Below are 23,893 nucleotides of genomic sequence, written 5' to 3'. Positions count from 1 at the left end.
TAGGCTCCTCCAAAAGATGTAAATGTATGTATAAAGTGTGTGTGTGTAAATGTTTGTGGTTGAATAATAGTAATTGGTTTAGAAAACTAGTACACTAGGGCCCCGTTTGATAACCCTCCAAGGGGTTGGGATTGGATTGGTAGAGTGGGGGTATTATCAATACCTTGTTTGGTTTCCCAAAAATGGTCCGGACTATCAATCAGATGGGATTGCTAATATTCCAATTTGGGGGTATTGCTAATACCATATTGGAGATGGTATTGATAATCCCATCTCATCCTCTCCTCATTATCAATCCCTTCTCATTACCAATTTCTTCTATCAATCCAATCCCATCTCAAACAAACATAATATTAATAATCTCATCATCGAATCACATCCCAAACAAATATACTCATTATCAATTCCTTCTCATTACCAATCTCAATCTTAATCCCATCTCTTTACGAATTACATCCATCTATCACCGTTATTATCAAACGGGGCCTAGGGCTCCATGTGTTACTTGGGATTTTGTGTATAGTAATCAACTGGGCCTAATAAAGATAGAGGCCCATGATTAAACGAAAGCCCGAAACAAAGCGGCCCAGCAATGGAGAATTCGGTAGCCTGAGTGACATTTTATGGACCAGCGGCCTTCATATATCTATCTAAGTACTGCTTCGAAACCATGCCCTAAGCCAGCACTAAACGACGAGGAAGCACGTACGTAGTAAATATTTTACGATTCTCCATTGCCATCCCTCCCCACTGTTAAATCCTCCAATTAAACAACTAACTTAAAGAGGTAAGGCCATCCACAGTGGTATAATCAAAAATAGATAACCAAAAGTTGACACATCAGCTTTTGATTATTCACTTAAGAGATTGCTAAGCTTAACAATGTTGAGGTTCACAATGGTTACTTCTAGTCCATAACAAAAATAAGGGATCCACTACAATTTCACACAATCTCTCTCTCTCCTTTTGTTTCCCGACATTCACTTCCCTCCATTTACGTTTTTTTTTTGGGCAAAAATATATCGAATATATGGTGTTCTTCCTAGTGTTATCTATCAAAATAACACCGATTTTTTTTTCTTCCTATTCCTATAGCCTATATCACAAATCCACTACTTTCTTAATCTTTCAAAAAAAAAAAAGATCAGATGTGTTCTTAAATTTGGAAAAGAATGCAAGGTTCTTCCTTTTTTTTTTTTTTTTTGCAAGGTTCTTTGTTTACTCAACCATAGGGGGAGGAACAAAAAAATGAATAACCACTTTTTAGTAGAAAAAATCAATTTTTTTTTTGCTAAAAAGTGATTATTTATAAAAATACTTGGGTAAAAGTAAAAAAAAAAAAAAAAACCCTTTTTCCGATTCCTCTCGTTGAGACGAATCAATAACCTATAAAAATTTGGCGCAAAACTAAAAAATGCGAAAAAAATTCAAATAAAGATATTTTTCATATTTAAGTTAAGTTTAAGTTAAATTCATAAGAATGCAGCCTAAAATAGAAACGTAAAAGAATAGTAAAATACCTTAATCCAGGAACGATGAGTTAAATTATAGATGATCGAGAAATATGAGCTTCACTTTTGGAGGAAAAAAAAGAGAAACAGTTTGTGGTTGAAGTGAAGAAGATATAGAACAAGTGAAGAAGAGAAGAATAAAATAGTAGTTAAAATACATGTGTATATAAATTTTGGAATTAGTTAATTTATGTAGTGTGGGGTTCACAAATTTTGATTATTGAAAAAAGTTGCTAGTTTTGGTTATCCAAAGCCCAAAATTTGATTATTTCTAAGGATGTTGCTAAATTTTATTATACCATTGTGAACCATTTTTTGCACAAATATTGTTAACTTTAACAACAATTGTCTTTTGGTTATACCACTGTGGATGGCCTAATGCCTCCTTTTTTGCTTGATTTACATTTAATTATTGAATGTCTGGTTAATTTCATTGATCTTGTTCCATTTACTACTTCTGCACAATCAAATACTAATAAGCTTTTCTTTCTTTAAGTATAAAAAGGTAACTCGTACAATTCTTGTAATGAAATATTTCTTGCATTCGTGTTCATGAATTTTTCTTCTGATCCCATTCTATTTTCTTGCATTTTTTTTTTTACATGTAGTCACCACACCCATCAGTTTGCAGGGGTGTGTAAGTGAGAATCACTAGGTGTTCTCAATGCACTTGATCTCTGCTTTGTTTAAGTTGCCATGTCAGCATATTAGTTGAAGTCGGTTGAGTTGATTAGTTGTTAATCAAGTGTTTTCAGTTGGATTAGTGAAATGTATATAAAGCCAAGTCTGGCTTCTCTTGTAATCATCGAACAAGTCATGAATGAGAAAAACTGAGTTCCTGTTCTTATCTCTTCTCTCTCATCTCTTTCTCTCTCTCTGTTCCATTAATTTCTATATAGAGAGCAAGCGGCCCGGCCATGTCGACACTTTCTTTCTTTGAATTTGGGCAGATCTGATGGTGCTAAATATTCTAACACTAAAAAAGATACAGTCAACAAACTCTTGTGAAACCGAGTTCACATGAGAAAACAAACCAAGAAGCAGCTAGCGTGCTTACTAGTAAAGAACTACCACAACAAAAGCTAGCACAAGTACTTCAAAAAAAAAAAAAAAACCCACAAAACAACGATTACTAAGTGTCGTAGCTACAACTTATTACAGATGGGACCTAATAGCTAGTAATCGTCATAGTCATTGGCACAGCTGTACCCGTAGCCATAGTCACTGCAACTAGTGTCGACATAGCTGTAGCTATCTGATCCGCTGCTTTCCGAAGTACTCCACATCACGAAACCTCTCTTCCACCGTGTATTCAGTGTACCCGGAGTTCTTGTTTCCAACCTTGACGGTCGAGCTCATCCTGAACTCGTTCTTGGTACCCACTTTCCCGGTCCCCCGCTCCACGTGTGGCTCGCCGCTCGATGCCTTCTCCTTCGTGGTGTAGCGCTGGTAGTTGCCGCTCTCCTTGTCCTCCCGCTTGATTCTTGAAGTGCACTCGTAACCCAGTGATCTCTCCGCTGGGCCTGGGGCTCGCCTTTTCCTGCCAACCTTCAAGTCCTGAGATGCAGCAGAGACAACTAGTGTTGTTTTCCTGGAAGATATGCTGGGAGTTGCTACCTGTGGCGACCCTTTGCCCTTTCGGTTATCCATGTCTGTCTGACAATAAAGGTGCTCTGTTTCTCTCTCTCCGTCCTCTCAAAGGGCAGCAATATATAGAAGCAGAAGAAGAAGTATGAGAAGCTTGCAACGAAAGCTTCAGGTGTATAATTGCAGAGTGACGTGTCATCTTCTGAAGCATCCTAAAGCATGAGATGTCTTCATTTCGTGCAGTCTCTCCCAGTCTCCACTTTGCATAATTATCAGGTGAATCGCTCATTCCAACATGGTGTATGTCTAGAAAAAGCTACCTTTTCAATTAACATATCATTTTTAGCAAAAAAAAAAAAAAAAACCTAGTAATAAAAATAGGAGAAATTACGTGAACAAAGGCCAACATTCTACTCTCATTTTGAAACTGAAATAGGGTGCAAACAAGCTGAGCCAAGTTTCGTTGTGTTTGAGCTCGATCCGTTTACAAAACGAGCCTAAGACCCAAGCTTGAGCTCGGCTTGTTTGTAAATGAGTCAAGACCGCTTCATTCTCACCAAATGAGCCGAGGTTTTTTGAGCCAAGCCTACAAATCAGCCCCAAGCCCGGCTGAGCCCGGATAATTCATTCACTAAACGAACCGAGTTTTAGAGTGTTGAGCTCTACACAAGCATAAAACTCGAGCTCAAACTCAGCTCGATTACTAAATGAGTAGAGCGTCGAGTTGCCCGATTCATTTGCAGCCCTATTCTAGACGGTTGCTTCAGCAATTGTTTATCAACACAGAAACCGATAAGATAATGCAATGCAAACAGACCACAGTTACTCGAGTAATCATGCAATACATCGAGCAGTCAGGACATTACATTAAAGCACATTAAACCCTTCCAAGTTACGCTTCAGGTACATCAGAAACTGGCCCCCAAACACTTGTAAGAGCCTAGTACTTAGAACTGGTAACTTCTGCTCCTCCAAACGAGCAGTTTATTTACTAGGAACTACCACAGTGAAAGCACCCATAAATACACTCAAAATAAACATAACAATCTCCACATTCGCGGATCAAAAAAAAAATCTCCACATTCCAACTGAAAACAAGAACAACGAATTCAGCTACAATGACCATACTTAGTTACCACACTTTGGGTACCATAAGATGCGTCACTTGCTATGTCACAGGGGATTGTTGAGTGCCACATCAGATGATACCTAAATCTACTAATAATCATCATCATCGCTATCGTCGTAGCTATAGCTGTAACCACCGTCTGTGTCATTGTCACTTTCATAGTTGTAACCACCCTCAGTGTCACTGTCACTATCACTTTCATCACGCGTAGAACATTTGTCAGGACCCTGTTCTTCATTGTTGTCACTGTCACTTTCATCACTGTCACTTTCTTCGTTGTTGTCACTGTCACTTTCATCACGCGTTGTGTATTTGTTAGGACCCTGTTCTCCGTTGTTGCTCCCACCAAAGTTGACATCTCGAAGCCTCTCTTCAATTTGGTACTCCCTGTAGCCATTTTTGTTGCCAAACTTGACGGTCGTGCTCTTTTGAAACTCGTCCTTGACACCGACTCGTCCGGTTCCTTTCTCCACGTGTGGTTCTCCTCGAGAAGCCTTCTCCTTCGCCGTGTAGCGTTCATAACTGCCACTCAGCTTGTCCTCGCGATTGATCTTTGAAGTCCACTCGTAGGCCTGCGATCGCTCCCCTGGCATCTTGACCATTGCATCGCTCACTGTAATTACTTTCGGCATTCCAGTCCTCTCAATGGTTGCAGGCACAACTGCTTCACTTCCGGTGGATTTGCTCATCTTTTTCTGATCCTGAAAGAAGAACTTCACACAATCCAAACATATCGAATTGAACACTTGGTTGCACAAACTAACTTCATATGTGGTGATCACAATATCACGTACTCAAACACGGTACACATACTTATATAAACAGATAAACACGGTACATATACTTATATAAACAGATATTCCATGGTCGGGGCACATAATTGTAATAAGACGCAGTAGCCTACTAGAAATTAAAATTGAACAGAATCTTAACTCACCTTCGAAGACTTGGAGCTTGAGATTGAGAGAGAGAGAGAGAGGGAGAGGGAGAGAGAGTGAGAGGGTAGTAAAGACTGTGTAGAAGCTCGTTTAAAGGGTTAGAGGTGCTATTGAAAGAGATAAGGTTCAAAAGGCAGATTCGTTGGTGTAGGTAAAAAGGAGAAAAGGTAATACTGTACATATGTATTATTGGTTCACATCACATGGGGTGGGGTTCTGAATGTAAACTCTGTTTCCCATTTGGCTGGTTTCGGGGAAGAAAAGTGAGATGAGATGCATACAAAGAAAGTGAGAAGTATTATTTGGATCATGAATAGATAGGGAGTGAGCTTGAAGTTAACTTTAGACAAGAAGTGATGTGAGAGGACGCTCACGTACTTTTTACACAGACGCACTTTTCGACCCAAGGAAATAGATAAACAAACACGGAAAACACCTACTAATAAGTAATCACAACTTAATTCACATTGTGCAAACACCGATACATGCAAACCCAGAAAGTTTTCGCTAAGAACTAATAACCGAAGAATCGAAAAGCAAATTCAGCCACTGCAATTTCTGAATCACAGTTCTAACTAGTAAGAGTTAACTTCCGATAAAAAACTAGTAGTAAGAGTTAACTTCGTCTCATCAGATAATATAAACCATTCAACTTAAAAGATTAAAAGTGCCTAGTATTTACAGCTAGGAACTTCCGTGCTGAAACACTGAAAGAAAACATAACCACCAAGAAAGGACCCATAAACTGCATATTACTTCTACTGAGGACAATAACAGCATAATGATGATGGGGACTAAACCCTAATAATAATCATCATCGCTGTAGCTGCCATCACAGTCATAGCTCGGGGCAGCATTGACATCAGCATAGCCAGACCCATAATCACCATTGTCATCATCATCGCCAACACTATCATGGCTGTAACTGGCATAGTTGTTTGGGCCATTTGTAATACTGCCCCGACCAAAGTCAACATGTCGAATCCTCTCCTCGACCTGGTACTCCGTGTAGCCGCTTTTGTCACCAACCTTGACAGTTGAGCTCTTCTTGACCTCATCCCTGACACCAACCTGTCTTGTTCCTCTCTCCACATGTCGCTCGCCGCTTGAGGCCTTCTCCTTTGTGGTATAGCGTTCATAACTGCCGGTCTGCTTATCCTCGTATCTGGCCCTGGTAATCCTCTCGTATGACCGTGGTTGCTCCACTGGCCTTCCTATGAATGCACCAACAGTCCCATAAATAGCTGATTTTCCGGAAGAGTGGGAGGGAATGACCTCCCGTGACCTTTTGCCTGATCTGCTGCTCATTGGAAATTCACTGTCCAGAACCAAACACATTGCCACAAATGTAATTTATAAAAATGGCTTTTTCAATACAAGCAGACAGAAACCATCACGGAGACTCGAAAGAGGGAATAAAAACAAGCAGAAGATAAGAGAGAGAATCATTTTTTTTTGGTCAAGCAGAGAGAGAATCATTTGTTCGTGCATTAACAAGAATTTCATTAGTCATATCTACTAAACTAGCCAGCAAAATACTCCTAGCATGTACAAAAGTGAGCGAACAAAGACATCTGGACTAACTTTCGAAGGAATTTCCACATTTCACGGACAATGGCTCAAAAATCCGAAGCTTTTGTACGACCCAAAAATCTGAGGTTGATACAATTGAATAGAAATTCAAATTTCTGTGTAACTAAAATCACAAAGATAACGACTGATTAAGAAAAAGTGTAACTCTACAAGTATCATGTATCTTCACCTTTCGACATGCTATAATCAGAAGTTAGGAATTAGAGAGGAGATTTTCTAGCATGTTTCGTAGCTTTCTCCATGTGGTTGATACTTTACACTCGATAGAATCATGTGGAAAGAACTGATGTATAGTGGCATGTGAAGAAAAGAGATGAAGCCAAAACGTTATTAATGTAAGAGAAATTTTGCTCAGCAAGATTGCTCATGAAGATTCCGTTGTCCTCTAAGTAGTTACTGGAGCAGGATACATATACGCGGAGACGCTCCCTCACATACCAGCATAGGAGTATATATGAAAGTAGAGCAAAGACCTAGTCACGAACATCTTTATAGGAAATGTTATTTTTCCAAAATTTAAAAACTCTACAGTATTGCTTTATGTTTACTATCATGAGTTCATGACAATAGAATGTTCTGAAAGGAATCAAAGAATAAGCTCAAACATTCACAAAGAGAGTTCCACATTTTAGTGAAACCAAGATTTTAATCAAAGAAGAACGTTTCCGGTACATTAGTTGCCCATGGACATATGATGAATTTCGATCTGAAGAATAACCTACATACAATTGATTTCCGAACCACATTTGATGTAACGAAAATGACTGCCAAGATGCTATTATCAACAACATGGCATAAGAACGAGTATAATTAGGTAAAATAAAGTTTAAAAGTTTCAAAAGCAGCTTGCATTTGAACAGCAACTTAAGAACTATTACAACACATGATTTCCAAGCATACAATTCATACAAAACCGGATATTAACAATTTGTCAAATTTACAGGGCCAACTCACATGATGGTGGACTTCAAACCAGGTAATGAAGATATGAAGTTGATATCCCAAGGTAACACATGAACGGTTACCATCTGAGACTAAATTATACATGCATAAACCCTTCAATCTATTTAACATCAAGGTGAACAAAATCCAACTCCAAAACTTGTAACCTTACAAATAACTCCAAGAGCACCACATAAGACTGTGAGTATTTCAATTTCCTATATCGCCCTGTTACACTATATAAGAGCTAGAGCTTTTTTTTTGGGGGAAGGGGTGCTCTATAGAGACTATGACTAAGACATGTAGCTTAATTTAGGAAAGGTAGGAAGTTGAATTAATGGTGCCAAAAATGCGCTTTACACTAACATTCTTAGTAATAGATGACAGATATAACAGGGGGCTTCTGGTGTTAAATTGGCCTTCGTTTGCGGCTATGAAAACGACCTCAAGCAACTAGTTACAAAATTGCCAAAGCTTAGGTGCACCCAATCTTCCCTTCACAGGCCTCATTTATGGACTAAATTGGTTGATGGATACAAACCCTTTTGTTTTGGGTTTTGCTAGTTAGTCAAAACATAGTCCCACTAGTAATCAGAAACAGGAATTTTTCCAAAGAATATAACTAGATGTGGGTCCCCCCATGAATAAAATACACCCAACCAGTGACTCGTTTAAGATAATAAATCGATAGATAAACCAAACAAAACGGTGACTATCAACTTGTTTAAGTATACACTCGTTTAAGCGTTGAAGATTCAAACAAAACACCAACATTAGTGACTGTAGTGCAAACGAATAACACTAAATTATCTCCTGTGGACAGAGATCTACCAGTAAAAGATCATTATTCTTTCCGATCAAAACATTGTAAACATATTCACACTCACAAAAAGCACTGGAATCAGACAAATGCTGAAAGATTCGTCAGTTTTACTCCTAATGAAAGGGATATTAACGCACATCAGAACAAAACACAATAACAGATCATCTTGGCACATGAACATACATACATATACAAAATGATCTAAGAAAACGAATATCTCACCGTTACTCGGCCAAGAGAGAGAGAGAGAGAGAGAGAGAGAGAGAGGAAAAGTAGGGTTTTGAGAGAACGAGTGAACTGCTCGGGATTTGTGCAGGCGGTAAGGGAAAGTAGGGAAAATGTTTGCTGCATGCAGTACATGATCACCAAAAGAACATAATTATCCTGATTTGATAACTTCTGGGGGAAATTTTGATTACACCCCTCGAGTTTTGATTTTATTACATATTTCCACTCAATGTTTGGAAAACGACGAAACCCCCCTTGTCAAAGTTTGTTGACAAACACCTCTTCTCCCCTGTTACTAGACATGCTTAGATGCACTTCCAATTTTTCCAAGCTGTTTCAAATTCAATTTCTAACATTCAACAAGGTATTCCACTCTCATAATTCAACTTTCTGAAGATGCTTCTATAGGTATGATTGAGCCATATACCCTGTCACTAGCCTTCTTTGCCTACAGAATAATGAGACCAACAAAATTGTATGAGACAAAAGTTGTTGAGACAGTTTTTGTTCACTATAATTCAACAACAAATATACAATAAAGTGGACTCATGTTGACTAATATTCACAGAATCACTTAGTCGTATGTTATAGTAGTTCATAATGAAATACAGTGAAAAAACACTTTTTTTTATCCATTTAGTACTTACTTCTTTCTCCCAATTAGTGCATAGAGTTATGATTGCGAGAAATGATGCTTGCGCAAATAGTGCCACAATAATTCCAGTCCAGAGTCCCTGCATCACATGTACAATTGAAACACGAGAAAACATTGCTGTGTTTTTTTGATCGAGAGAGAGAGAGAATCGGTACATGTAACACACACACACAAAAAAAAAGGAGAGAGAATGTTAAAAAGCTCATTATTTGCATATAAATTACCTTTCCACCAATGTGGCAAACAAAGGCTAATGTTATACCAACAGGTATACCAATGAGATAATAAGCTCCCAAATTAGCAAAAGCACCAATCTTTTGCCAACCACATCCTCTAGCAGTTCCTGAAATTGATTGCAAACCAATTGATGAAACTTGTTTTTTCAAATTTAAATTAGTAATTTAGGATACACATATCAAAGAGCATATGTGCAAGGGTTTGGAGGCTATTTATAACTTGGGAGAAAGCTATGGCATTCTCCTAGAACATGCAGTGTGTTCGAAATAGTAAAATGGCTGAAAAACCATAATGCACAATAACATTTCAATCTGAGTCGGGTGACGCTTATGGCTATATCAATGTCTCCCTGGCCCTATTCTTCATGTTTCGTAGATAAGCGATACCAAAATTTCTTTGTTCGACACAATTACTAATTAAAGTCCAAATAATTTATTTGTTTGAAACAAGAAGTTGCAGATAGGAGTTTAGAATTATATTGGTACATACCTGAAAGAACAGATTGAAGACCATCCAACCAGTGGGATGCAGCAAGCAATATCATCATCTGTCCCACATATCTTACTACCTTTTCTTCTTTACTGTAACAATATCCCCAAACGTGACGCCCCAGAATCAAGACAGCTCCTGCAATAACGCCTTCGGCAACAACCAAGCACACCACCACGCATACTGCTAAACGGGCTGCTTGTGGTCGCCCAGCACCCAATTCATTGGAAACTCTGATGCTAAATTATGACAAGGAAAACAAAGGTAGAAAAACAACATAAAGTTTGGATATTCTGTCCAATCTGATTAGTTAATGGATTAGCCCGTCCAGTTTGGTCACGTGGCCTCACGATGTGGGCCATTTTTGTGAAAAAGCCGAGTACAAAATGACCAAGACAAAGGAGGCAAATGGACAGACCTGGAATAGTAGTCAACAATTAAGCTATTACCTTGTAGCACCACTGAGTCCGAGGGGTATCATGTAAACAACAGAACATGTATTGAGGCTGGGAATTCAAATGGTTAGTCAGAATCAATTGCCAGGAACAGTGTGGGAAAAAGCTTTTTATGGAGAAAACCAACTAAAGCAAAAGTAAGGACAACAAAGTAGAAAGTGTTTTTGATTTTCTGTCGATTCAATGAAAAATAATTACTAACCAGATAGAAAGAACAGAGGTTTCTAGCTTCGGATTAGGGAGGAGACCGGATAAGAGAACCATCATTTCAAATGACCAGATTTCCAAGCTGTTTCCAAGAAAAATACAACAATGAAATTACATCACCACTATTCGAAACACAGTAACAAAGTTAGGAAACCGATAACTTACCAAATCATAATGGCCGAAGGAATAGCAAGCCGAACGAATTTCATAACATCATGCAACGCCTCCGCGGAAAACCCTGTCCAAGTCTTCTTACAAGAAGGAGATACCCGAACATAAACCGCCAACAATATTGCGTTGACCCAATAAGAAATACCATTAGCCAATGCTGCGCCTTTATTTCCAAGACCCGATTTAAATACTAAAACCCAACAGATGAAAACATGTAACAATGTAGTGAATCCAGCGCTCAGCATCATTGGGACAACATTGTTTTGGGCTTGCAGGAACCTAACGTGACACTGCAGGATCGCGTACGCGAAAATCGTTGGAATTAAGTAACGGGCATAGGACCCGGCCTCGGCTGCAATTTCTGGATCCTGGCCGAAGAATAGAAGGATTTGACTCGTATTGGCCCAAATACAGGAAAGAGGGATGCAGGCCAATAAAAGAACAAACATGGCTCTTTGCAAGTAAATGCCAAGCATGTGGTACTGTTTTGCTCCATAGGACTGCCCACAGAATGTGTCCAGTGCACTTCCCATTCCGACCTGTTAAACCAAAGCGACAATTTAGTGTTAACAAGTTTAAGTCATTATATCCAAATTATCCTTGCCAATATTTAAGAAACATTGAGTCCAAAATAACAAAGTACTGATATGAGGTTAAAAGTATCAAGCGTCATGTGTATGTATACCTATTCATTTGTCTCAATACGCGTTGAACCAATATATTGGCTAATATGTATGTATTGAAGCTTCGGGAGCCAATATATTGCCTAATATATATGTATTGAGCCGTGCTACTAGCACTAGATTCAGTACAACGATGTGCATCAAAAGGCTAATTGTATCTTGGGGTCACGTCACTTTGGGCCAAAACCCATATTAGTGATTCAGTAGAAATCGGTGCAGCAGATTTCAATTCCTAGCTTGTTAACGCTCCAACAGGTCAATTGAAAAAACAAGAAGGAAAATTTTTGATAAAAATCGGCTATACCATGGAAACGAAAAGACTGATGTCTATCGATGAATGGAACAGTGCAAGAAACTACAAAACGGAGATGACAATATAGAAACAAGAAAAAGGTGTGTACCATAGGACTATCCAAAGTGTAATGAAACAGTGTAGAAAAAATCAACAACAACAACAACATAACATAACCCATCTAGTCTCCAACCATTGGGGGTATGGGCGGGGATGATTGGAGACAGACCTAACATTTGGCAATATATGCACAAAGTGGCTGCTCTCAGAATACCACTAAAACAGTAGCCCTCCTAAACCTCCAAGAACCGAGGAGCTACAAGGACGTTTTGTTGTAAAACTATGCCCCAAAATCAAAGCCAAATGGCATCAAAGAGGGCAGACTTAGAGACCCAAATCAATTTATGTGCACATTACTATGATTCCTTCATTGATAGTCCAGAACATCGATATGCAACAAATAACAGTGTAGAAAAAATCAATGGAGAAAAATTCAAGTTGGTACAGTAGTGGGACCCACATCCGAAATGAATGCTTTTCCATCTTTGTTTGTGTACACATATTGCCTATCTCCTGCACATATTGCCAATCATTTTCTTGCAAGTAAGAAGAACGAATATTGAGAAGAAGCCAAATAATTACCATGAGGCTGAAGCCGGTGACAGAAGCAAATGAGGTAGCCATGGAAGCACCCGCAAGAGGCAACTCCCCAAGATGCCCCACAAACATGACTGATATCATCTGTAAGAAACATAGTAACAGATTCACTGAAACTATAGGCCCAGCCAAACACAACTGCTTCTTCACTTCAGTGAAAATCTCTTCTCTGCTGGTCACTCCCTCTCTCGGAATCAGTGGCTGTTTTTGCTCATCTCTCTCCATTCTTTCCTCTGAAAATCTCTCTCTCTCTCTCTCTCTCTCTCTCTCTCTCTCTCTCAATTAGAGCAGAATGTTGGAGACATGAAAGGTCACAAGATAGACTTCAGTGCCGTCCTATCTATACCAAACAGATCAGTAGAATGTTTGAGACATGAAAACCACAAGATGGACTTCTCTGTCATCGCACTCGAAGAGAATATAACCCGTGTGGAAATTAGATAAACAACTTCCATGTTTCTTTATTTAAATATTCTGAACATGTGGCTCAGCAGGATGCCAGGAACAAAGCAAGGAACATGTCATAATTAAGAACATTTTTTTTTTTATACATTAAGAAAAAAAATCATGTAATGTAAGGTGCATTTTCTTGGACAAAAAAGGTGTACTTTCGTGGTTTCTTTTTCTTTTCTTTTTTCTTTTTTTTTTGCACCCATCAACCACCTTAATTAGATTTTAGATTTTCTAAATCGGAAAATAAATACTAAAAATATATCTCCACCTAAAGTGCACGTTTTCAAAAAACAAAGGGTTCACAATGAGGAATTATTCACTCGTCTTGGGGCACCGCTACTTGGTTTTCCAACATCCTTTTCCACCACACACATTCTTGCTGGGCACCACATGAGTTTTTGGTGGACAAATGTGTTGGGACACCACGTAGCGGTGTTCCAAGACGATGGAATAATTTTCATTAAGTACTAGGAACAGAGTAGTGCGTCTTGGTAAATCTCTGAGCCAAAATTTTTGGCCTGTAGCATTTTTTTTCCTTCTTCCTCGCAAGTCCAATTAGGCAACTTGAAGGGGGTATGCATTGGATCAGTTCCATAAAATTACTCCACAAAATTTCCACCTTATTGTATCAACTGATGAGGACCAATCACTGGATTGGGAACAAGAACACAGCTAGCTTAATTGGCATTATATGCGTTGTTGGGAACTTGCTGTCATTTTCCTACTTAATAATAATGGGGTTAGAAGACAAAATCTTCCCCATCACTAGTTTACCAAGATTGTCCGATTGAGAAGTAAGAGTTCAAATCACATTTCCCCACTGACAAGGTTAAACTTTACAAGTTTAATGTAATCCAAGTGGCCCAAAAACAAATCATTAATTAGTACAATGCCACGGCGTATGGAAAGCGAGGACCTGCAGGCCCATTGGTACAGCTATAGAAAAACTGAAATCTTTCTAACAATCAAGAACAGAATCATATATCAAGAAGTAGAGAGAGAGAAAGAATGGAAAGGAGAGAAGTGACTTTCCATTTCTGTTTCGATCGTAATCTATTTTTCTGAATTTTTACTACAAGGGAAAACCCCTTTGTATCTTCTGATTAGCTCTCAGCTAATCTTTATTACAACAGATAACCAAAACCTACTTAACTGCTAATCTCCTCAACTAATCAAACTAATAAACTAAATGACCTTAATGCCCTTTTTTTGCAGCCCCTGCAAACTCAGGGGTGTGGGAAACACACTGAGTTTGGCTTTGAGAAAAAGAAACCTATCCACAGTTAAAGATTTGGTGAATATATCTGCAATTTGATCAAGAGTCCCAACATGGTTGACTTGAATCTGCTTGTTGAGAACTTTTTCTCTAATAAAATGATAGTCCACCTCGACATGCTTGGTCCTAGCATGGAAAATAGGGTTGGAGGCCAATGCTATGGCAGAAATATTGTCACACCAGATTACATGAGGCATGGAAAAAGGAACATGCAAATCAACTAGAAGCTGCTGGATCCAGGAAACTTCTGCAGCTGTTTGAGCAAGTGCTCGGTATTCAGCTTCAATAGATGATCTAGCAACCGTATGCTGCTGTTTGGCACACCACGATATAAGATTTGGACCAAGATACAAGCAATAACCAGATGTAGATCTTCTATCGAAATAATCTCTTGCCCAGTCAGCATCTGTGAAAGCAGTTAATTGCAAAGAACCAGGAACAAAGTGTAAACCTTCATGGATACAGCCTTTGATATATCTTAAAATGAGTTTGACAGACACAAAATGACTATATTTAGGGCTGTGCATGTGTTGGCAAGCAACATTAACAACAAAAGAGATTTCAAGTTTAGTGAGGGTCAAATACTGAAGAGAGCCACAACAGTCCGATACCAATGTACATCAGCAAAGTCAGGGTCTAGGTCAAAATTAAAACTACAGGTTTAGAAGAAGAAGGAGAAGGACTAGACTTACAATCATGCATCCCTGCTTTGGCAAGAAGATCGGTAGCATACTTTGTTTGAGACAAAATAATCCGAGAGCCATGTTGAAGCACTTCAATACCCAGAAAATAGCTGAGTGATCCAAGATAACAAACTTGGTACTGAGAATCTTAACCAACTCTGTGATATACTCAGTGTCACTCCCTGTAACCAAAATATCATCCACATATACAAGAACTAAAGTAATACCAACATCAGATTTCTTGGCAAACAGAGAGGCATCCGCTGGACTATGTGTGAAACCTTGTTGAATAAGGAAACCAGAAAACATGGAGAACCAAGCTCTAAGAGTCCATTAGATTAACAACTAGAGTTTTATGTTGTCGATTTGTAAACTACTTAGCAAGAAAGTTTATATCTGCGGCATTCTCAACCTTTTTATGCTTAAGTTAGTCCAGATACTATTTATTGAAATATTGTTGAGTTATTTTTTGTGTCATGACAATGTGAAATTTAGACTTCTATTCAATAAAAATTATATCCTCCTCGTGTGCTATTCGTAGGTCCCAAGGAGACACCTGAGGAGGCATTGTCGCTGCTGGAGCATGCTGATGTAGTTTGCAGTTCATGTTAAATGGTATTTTGGTGAAGTGGATCACTGTAGATCTGTAGTTTAGGTCCAAAACGCACGCACATACGTTTAAGTTTGTGGTTGTTCCTATGCATATTGTGGTACTCGTAGATATTGCGACTTTCTTATTGTGCTATCAACTGTTTTAGCCAACATTATTCCAATTGTAGCAGCCGTCTCTTTTGCCGCCGATTATTTTGTCGGCTTTAAGTGGTAATTTACCTTTTTGCGCATTTGTGCTCCACCCTGCATGCACCATTGACGATAATGTAGTCTAAAACACAAATGGTTGTATAAAGTTCAGTGTATTTTGATAACTGCTGTTTTTACCCAAAAATGGCAGCCAATTAAAATAGGCCACGTCTCATAGACTCGAGTGCCGAATTTGAGTTTGGCTACAAAGGCAGTGATAGACTGATAGTTCATTGCACAATGGGGAGACATGGCATGCTGTTGTGGGTTTAGGGTGACCTTTTGTTCACAAGATGAAATGGGGAAAGTGGGCTGCTGTTCTTTCGGCCGAAGCAAACTGCCATGTTTGGCATCTGTATATCTACTGTATAAAATGACAAGAAGATGAAGAAGAGGTCCCCGACCACACAGCTCAATGGTTTCTCATTATCAATGTTAAATTCTTGAGGTTTTTTTTGCTTTTATATCTTCTAAATTATTCTACTTTGTTCCTAAACTATTAATTTAATGAATCTATCCCCTCAAGTTTTTGATTGCTTTCTATGTCATCCAATCCAATCATTAACAATGGTTAAACTTTTTGGACAAAAACCCTGTCACGTGCCTTTCGCGTGCAGTCAGAACTCAAATGAAAGGGGCAAAAATGTCATTACACCCCCTCTCTATTCCAATGGAGAAAACATAGCTTCAATAAATATTTTCCCAATCGGCAAGAGCTCCAATAGATTTGTCATATAAATATAAGTAAATTACTGGGTTGGGGTGCCGATGAAAGAGGGTGAGATTGAGAGTGGCTCGAATTAGGGGATAGAGAGAAGTTAAGAGGCAGAAAAAGAGAATGCAGGTGCGAGGAAGCGTATTTCGAAGGCTATAAAGCAATAATGGTGTATGGTTCGTGCTTGCTGTTGTTTGCTTCTCTGTAAATGAAAAAAAAATACCGTAGGGGGAGAGGAAACGACTGTGGCGACACGCCATTCACGCTCTTCTCTTCAAGTGCCGGAGTCTACTCCATCGCCGAAAAATAGCATAGAATGACCTATATCGTAAGGCGAAAAATAAATACTTCAAAAATAACAAATCTTAGCAGAATGGGGTCTAATATGATAAATTTATACATGGTGTGATTTTGGTAGGGGAGACATGGGCCCGGGGATGAGCGGCATCCCCTATCGAGCAGAGCTATGCCGACCATCTCATCTGATTGTTCATCTCGTTACGGATGACTCGAATTAAATATGAGCCGTTGATTGTTTGGCAAAGATTTGAGTCATTCATTACCGAGATGGACAGTCGAATAGGGTGCTCGGCACCGTTGCCAAGCACCCTGCTTGACAGCAGCACCCACTCCAGAGAGACATGAAGAGGACATGAAAAAGGGAATTTCCCTTTGGTGTGTACTGTATTTAAAGAAGTATATAGTAGTAGTTATTTTTCTTCATTGACCACCCTACCGAACGTGGACAACGTTAGCACCGCAGTTTGGGTTCTGCCAGGGAGTTGAACACGGAGGGCACACCGCAGAATATATGTTGCGGACCTTGCGGTGAATGAAGATTTGGATGGTTACCCTCCCTTCTTATCTACTCCCAAACATCATTGTTTGCATTCAATTTATCTCTTAGGAGCCGAAACAATTTTATAAGTTCATACATATACTTTGTTTACAAAGTTCTCATGATATATATTCATATGCTCCAGATTTGCGAACCTAAATGAGCGTAATATTGTTAGGTTCCGATTCATCTCATAATCTCATTTATTAAACGAGCCTACAACAGTGGCCTTGGTTCAATTTGTTTGTTTAATAGATGAAGCGAACTTCAACTACCCTCTATCGAGTCGAGTCTCGAACTTTTCATAAACGGCTGTTTTCATTTGAAGCCCTAGTTACTCTGGAAGCAAGGGGCTGTTTTGCCCATCTCACTATTTATTTTTCTCGGCAATCAAAGATCCGGATTTTAACAGAACTCTTTCATAGAAGAGTTTAACTTTTTCTTGGATAAGTTAATGATTTTGCCACTCCCCTTTTATCTTTTAGTTGGGTGAATTTAATAATTACCTCTCAATGCAATAAATTTTTACAAAATGTTTGGACTAATTTGTAAATTTACACACTATGAGAGACAAAAGGAGAGTGTCATTGGTAAAAATAGAAGTGGCAAAATCATTTCCTTTTTTTAATAGATCGAGGCGCTGCTTTTTATAGATAGAGCCATAAAAGAGTATAACTCTTTCTTGGTTGAGTTTTTTTTTTATAGAACGAGACACTGCTTTTTATTGTTGACTTCTAAAAATCAAATCAAAAGGAATTTAAATGGGAAAGCAAGTAATTTGTCACATTTTTCTTTATTTTTATCCAAACTAAAATTCAAACGGCATCTACAAGATTTTCATCTAATACAGAGATAAGGACAAACAATAAGTGCAAAGAGGTAAACTAGCTAATGCCTAAGCCCTAATCGCTAGCACAAAGCTCCTAACACATTATTACCGAGACAGACTGACCAGAGACTAGCGTAGGTGAGAAAAAGGTGTCCCGACATTGAATCACCTCAGATGATGTACTGTCCCAATAAGAGGCTTCAAATAAGTGTTGGCGGAAATCGATCAAGAAATTGCGCAGAGGCTACAAATCCACTCTCTTGGACCATTGTCCAATAAGCACACCGGCTAGGTCCGGACAAGGAGACACAAACGAGTCCTCAAACTGAAGCAATGGAGAAAACTCCGAGACAAGCCCCCGCAGACACGGCAAGCTCCGAGCGCAAAAACCGAAACATAAACGCCATAAATAGGCTAAAGGTCCGATCTGGCGATCAAAATTAGGCCACTGTTCTTGAAAAACAAGAAAAAGTACTCAAATATAACTCTTAAAATAAAGTGCCCCAAAGGGTGCCATGAAGAGCGGGGGAAAAGGGACTAGATTTGGGTCAATAGTGTGAATGTGCTACAAATACAATTGTTTGAAATGAAAATTTACATTCTCATATGTTTTCAAAAAAAAAAAAAAAAATGACTGTGACACACACAATATGAAACAGCTGACAGAATAATCTAAAGAGAGTGAGTGGTAGTTGATTGATTTGAGCCAGCACCCGAAAGTACTCCGTGGATTTCGGTTCTGTAATTTGAGACCAAACTATTATCGATCGCTTCGCTTGACTTTGGGAAAGTTTTGATACCATATCCCAAACAATATGGAATAGTTTTTGGCATCAAGTAATGTTTGTTTTGTAACAGATGATCGGACCAGTTTACATGTACCTCGACTTATTCAAATTTTAAAATTTTATAAATTAATGACCACACTACGGCTCCGTTCTTGTAAACTTGTCGTCTAAAACTTTTTTCAATATTTTTACTTTTTGTTGAGCTTTTTATTGTAATATTTGGTATTAATCATCCGTCTCGACCAGAAAAATATAAAAATGTGAGCCGATGTTGAAAAATTTCATATAAGGCGATACTTTAGACCAAAAAGACAGTTGTTTGGTATTTTTTTCATAGTAATTCCTCTCAACGAAATGGATGATTAATCCAAAAAATATAACGCAAACATAACAAAAAATCAAAAAAAAAAAAAAAAACCGAACAAAATACACAAAATGAAGAAGAAAAAGTTTAAACAATAGAGCTTAACCTCCAATAGTCCAGACTCTAATTAACAAAAAATAGAAGGTTTACGACTTTATGTCCAATAATTTTTTTGATCGGGAAAAAAAGTTTTATAAAAAAAAACTTGATAAAAGTTACTTAAAATATGTTGAGCATGTAACTACACAAACTCGCGAATTATTGAGCATGTAACTACACAAACCCTGCCGAGACAATTTTTGGATTAGAGATAGGGACTTTTAGTAATAAAAAAAAAAAAAGAAGCCTTCAAAATCACGAGCAGTTGGATAAGAAACAGCATAAAGTATATAGCATAAATATAAGTTTGACCTAATTTAACTTGAATTAAAACTATTGCTTTAACTCTTCTGTTGAGAAACTACCATGAATGCCCTTAATTTTGGTCAACCACCAAGTTATTATTGTAATCAATTCCAACGTTACAAAATATATAGCAAAACAGTTTTTTATAACAATATATGACCTAGCTATGTACACTACCATCTAAAGAAAGAGAATATCTTGAAAATGGGTTTACGGAGGTGAAACTCACATGTCCAAAGTATTTTGGACAATCTGAGTTTTAAAAAAACTTTTCCAGGAAAATTTTTCATTAAAATCCAGACCGTCTAGAACACTTTTTGACGATTGCGATTGATTGCTGTTGTAAAGAACTTAATTACAGCTCCGCCGTATATAAGTTTTCTCTCCTAAAGAAACTATTTTAAACAAGATATATGATAAAAGTCTATTTCTACGCCATCGAAGAAAATATATAATAAAAATCACACCAACATTGATAATCAAAAGGGAGAGCTTAGTAAGACTTTAAATTCTTTATGTTACCCCACAAAACAAATATGGCAATCATTAAGGAGGAACATGGGTGCCACCCGATAGTTGAAAAAACTTCATACCCCAAAAATCAAACCACCCCCCACAAGTCCTGTTCTCTTCTATATATATAATCTTCCTAATACCATAATCTCCCACAAATTCCCCAACCAAAAAACAACTCTCTCTGTGTTTCTCTATCCCAATGAATCTGTTCTCCGGCGCCATCACCATAGTCCTCCTTATAATCTCAAGCATCGATGCCATTGCTGGCCGAAATGATTTTGTGAACAGAATCATGGCTCCCCAGAATGCAGCACGGGCTGTCCTTGGACTGCATCCGTTGGTATGGGATGGGAGATTAGCCCAGTACGCGAAATGGTACGCCAATCAAAGACGGGGGGACTGTCTTTTGAAGCATTCCGGAGGGCCTTACGGGGAGAACATCTTTTGGGGCAGCGGCAACGGGTGGACCCCAGTTCAGGCTGCCAATGCGTGGGTTTCCGAGCGGCCGTGGTACAACTATGGGTCAAACTCTTGTGCCGGCGGGCAGCAATGTGGGCATTATACACAGATTGTGTGGAGGACAACGACGAGAATTGGGTGTGCTAGGGTTGTTTGTTTTGATGGGAAGGGGGTTTTCATGACTTGTAACTATGACCCTCCTGGAAATTACATCGGACAGAGGCCTTATTGATTGTCTAATTTCTTCGTATATATATCATCATCATAACCTCTTTCGTGGGAATGTTGACATTTTACTACGATATGGAAAATCTCTTTCTATTCGCCTATTTATTGTGATGCCTTTAACCTCGTCTTCATAAGTTGGTTGGACATACACTTTAATTACCTCTTTACGCTTGTTTTTCAGTTGGATCGATCGATCGATAGCTTGGGCTTGGATCGAATTTCTTTATGCTGTGACGCTAATAATCCTCTTAAGCCTTCGGTCGGAAGGAGGTTACTCCTCCTCAGAAATCCAAGTTCAACGTACTTATCAGTTTTATAGAGAAAAGCGACAGCAAGAGAATGTGATGAATTAAAACTACACGCAATTGGCAAAAGTTTATTTTGTTTGGATATTCACATATTGTTACTACTGTTCCCCCCCCCCCCCCCCCCCCCCCCCGGCTTTTGTACTTGTTTTTTTCGGGTTGTTTTTTTATCGATAGAGTTCCGTTCATTTGTGCTTTGTTTTATTATATAATTTGGATTAGCTTGTTCTGTCAATATTTAAAGTTAGACTGTCCATGACGGTCATCTACTTTATAATCCAAAAGTCAATTTTTGATATATATCTATCGACGTTCGATCAATCTAATTTTCGACGTAGATATACTATTCTACAGGGTCTACAAAATGAACGAGTTAGATTATTGCAATAAACGCATAGTAGGACCTATACAATGGGTGGCGGAAACCGTGGAGTTTCTAGCAGAAAGAATTTAATCTCTTTTTATTAAGCTTTGCACTGCGTACCATTTTCATATAATACTTTAGACAATTAAGAAAAGTTTTGGACATTATGATATTACAAATGTATATCCAAGAGTGTTAATTGACTATCAAAACTTGTCTGAAGAACGGCGACTATCAAAACAATTTTAGAACGACGACAAAACTTGTCTGAAGAACGGTGACTATCAAAATAATTTTGGAACGACGATAAATACGATTTTTAAGTTGCCTTCCTACACAGTCATGCAATATGTGTGGGACCGTCCACCTATGCGAGTATTTTCGCAAAATATATGGCTGTATCTCTGATTACAAAATGGAGTATTTGAATCATGTGTTAAAGTTGACTTTGATCTTATTCATAGTCTTTCATAAAAATAAATGGGAAAATCCCCGGACGTGGGCAGGACATGCTGACAAGTAGTAGATCAGATCCTACGACCAAAAACAGCGTTCAATTAATCAATTGGGCTTTAAGCCTTTAAGTTTTTCATTTGCCATGTCTGACAACCAAATCTCACAAAATCTGATTGGATCAGGCAAAATAACTCTTAAAGTTGTTTATGATGTTTCTTTTTTTGTTTGACTTTTCCCGTGTTTAATTAGGACTTAGGAGTAGTAAGGGTGACACTTTGGGCTCCATTCAATTGCACGGAAAAGATGAAAAAAATAATTTTTCTGTAACTTATTGCGTGTTTAGTTATCAAAAAAGTTGTAGGACTCACAATTTTAATTTTTTTATCGAGGAACGGTTTTTCGCAAAATAGGACTTGCCAAAATAAAGGAATTTTTTTTTTTTGGTAAGATTTCTTGTCAAGAGAGAACACACATAGAAATTTTTTTTTCTCTTTATTTTAACTCACTTCACTTTTTCTGGGAATCAATTTCTCACACAATATTTCCGACAATTGAACGGATCCTTGTAGTTAAGAAATTAGTACTGCATTACTTTCTTATTAGGGTTATATTCTTTCCTCTTTTAAACAAAAAAAGAAATGATACAAAATTCTTTAGTAATAAAATTAATTTACTTAATAGAAGAAAGTAGGGTGTGTTTCATATTCTCTTCTTAAAAAATAAATACTTATTCTCGCTTCCCAAGACAGGGCACCCTCTCATAATACATCACCTTTAAAATAAAAAAATTAGCTATTTTAAAAAAAATAAGTACTTATTTCTGAAACCGAAACGGGTAACTTTCCTGTTCGAACCGCAAGTGGGTGTCGATGGAGTGAGCCGGCTCTACGCTTTTATGGCATTTATCCACTTGGGTGTACCGTGTAGTTCAAATCTCCCTCTAAACCCCTCCCCTCTACTACCACTTAACACCTAATCAATGACTGGTTTTCTGTCTAACATCCTAAATCATCAAACGGCTATTGTACGCATAGTTCTGAATACCGTTTCGGATAGGGTACCGGTTTTTCCACTGGTACGGTACGTACCGGTACCGGTCAGGTACCGGATACCGTTTCGGATTTCCCGCAACTACAATATATATAATAATTATATATAATTATAATTCAAAAAAATCTCTCATACCATACAATTTATCATAAAATACTTCTAGTCCCACATTGCTTAGTTACAAAACTCTTTTTCACTTTAAATGATTTTGCACACTAGTGAACTTGTGAATGAGGACCTAATGAGAGGTCTGCCTTCGGCCACGGCACATTTTTCCGAGCGTGCGTCACGGGTTATTCGCGCGCAGGAGGAGTGTAAATCCGGAATCTAAGCTTCGCACACGTACTATGGCCCACGTTTTGCTAAAATTTTGAAAAACGTTTTTTAATTTTTTGGAGAGATAACCCAGGAAAAAAAATCCTCCTGAAAACGTAAAAAAAACGCTGCAAAATTTTGGCCGGAATTTCCGGTATCCTGATACCGGCCGGTATTTCCCCCGGTATTGGGACCGGAACGGTATTGGGGTGTTAGGATACCGGTTTTCTTCAAATCCGGTACGTATCGGCCGGTACGGTACGGGATTAATAACTATGATTGTACGTACTAAGAGTAATCTTATTACTGATTAACGAGCTAATATCGTACACATGCATGATCATAGGATAAATACACAAAATGAAACAAACCATTTTATATTGTTGAACAAAGAAAAAAACAAAACAAAATTACCTTAATTTGAAACTAGGGCAATTAGGCAAATAGAATA

General features: G+C 38.2%; 2 protein-coding genes and 1 non-coding gene across 6 annotated transcripts; 1 reads left to right on the top strand and 2 right to left on the bottom strand.

Moving 5' to 3' along the window:
- Nucleotides 1-3,896: 3,896 nt before the first annotated feature.
- LOC131320884 (protein DETOXIFICATION 16-like) lies at nt 3,897-13,132 on the bottom strand. 4 transcript variants are annotated; one of them, XM_058351781.1, is made up of 10 exons: nt 12,583-13,132; nt 10,960-11,504; nt 10,790-10,876; nt 10,582-10,638; nt 10,133-10,371; nt 9,631-9,749; nt 9,399-9,485; nt 8,752-9,199; nt 5,165-6,483; nt 3,897-4,940 (listed from the first exon to the last, which is right to left on the bottom strand). In XM_058351781.1, the coding sequence occupies exons 1-8, from the start codon at nt 12,820-12,822 to the stop codon at nt 9,134-9,136; spliced, it is 1,440 nt and encodes a 479-aa protein (XP_058207764.1). In that variant the 5' UTR covers nt 12,823-13,132; the 3' UTR covers nt 3,897-4,940; nt 5,165-6,483; nt 8,752-9,133. The 4 variants fall into 4 exon arrangements, with proteins under 4 accessions (XP_058207764.1, XP_058207765.1, XP_058207763.1 ...); XM_058351782.1 differs by having other exon boundaries at nt 3,897-4,928; nt 12,583-13,034; XM_058351780.1 differs by having other exon boundaries at nt 3,897-6,483; nt 12,583-13,034.
- Nucleotides 12,266-12,373, bottom strand: LOC131321464 (small nucleolar RNA snoR100). Its single transcript, XR_009198509.1, has one exon. It is a non-coding gene; the product is annotated as a small nucleolar RNA snoR100 (small nucleolar RNA).
- A 6,831-nt stretch (nt 13,133-19,963) lies between the features above and the next one.
- LOC131320883 (pathogenesis-related protein PR-1-like) lies at nt 19,964-21,053 on the top strand. Its single transcript, XM_058351779.1, has one exon. It carries the CDS (start codon nt 20,465-20,467, stop codon nt 20,954-20,956), a length of 492 nt encoding a protein of 163 aa, XP_058207762.1. The 5' UTR covers nt 19,964-20,464; the 3' UTR covers nt 20,957-21,053.
- Nucleotides 21,054-23,893: the final 2,840 nt, after the last annotated feature.

This window comes from Rhododendron vialii, chromosome 3a (assembly GCF_030253575.1).
Source record: "Rhododendron vialii isolate Sample 1 chromosome 3a, ASM3025357v1".
NCBI lineage: Eukaryota > Viridiplantae > Streptophyta > Magnoliopsida > Ericales > Ericaceae > Rhododendron > Rhododendron vialii.
This window is presented reverse-complemented; position numbering and strand designations above follow the sequence as displayed.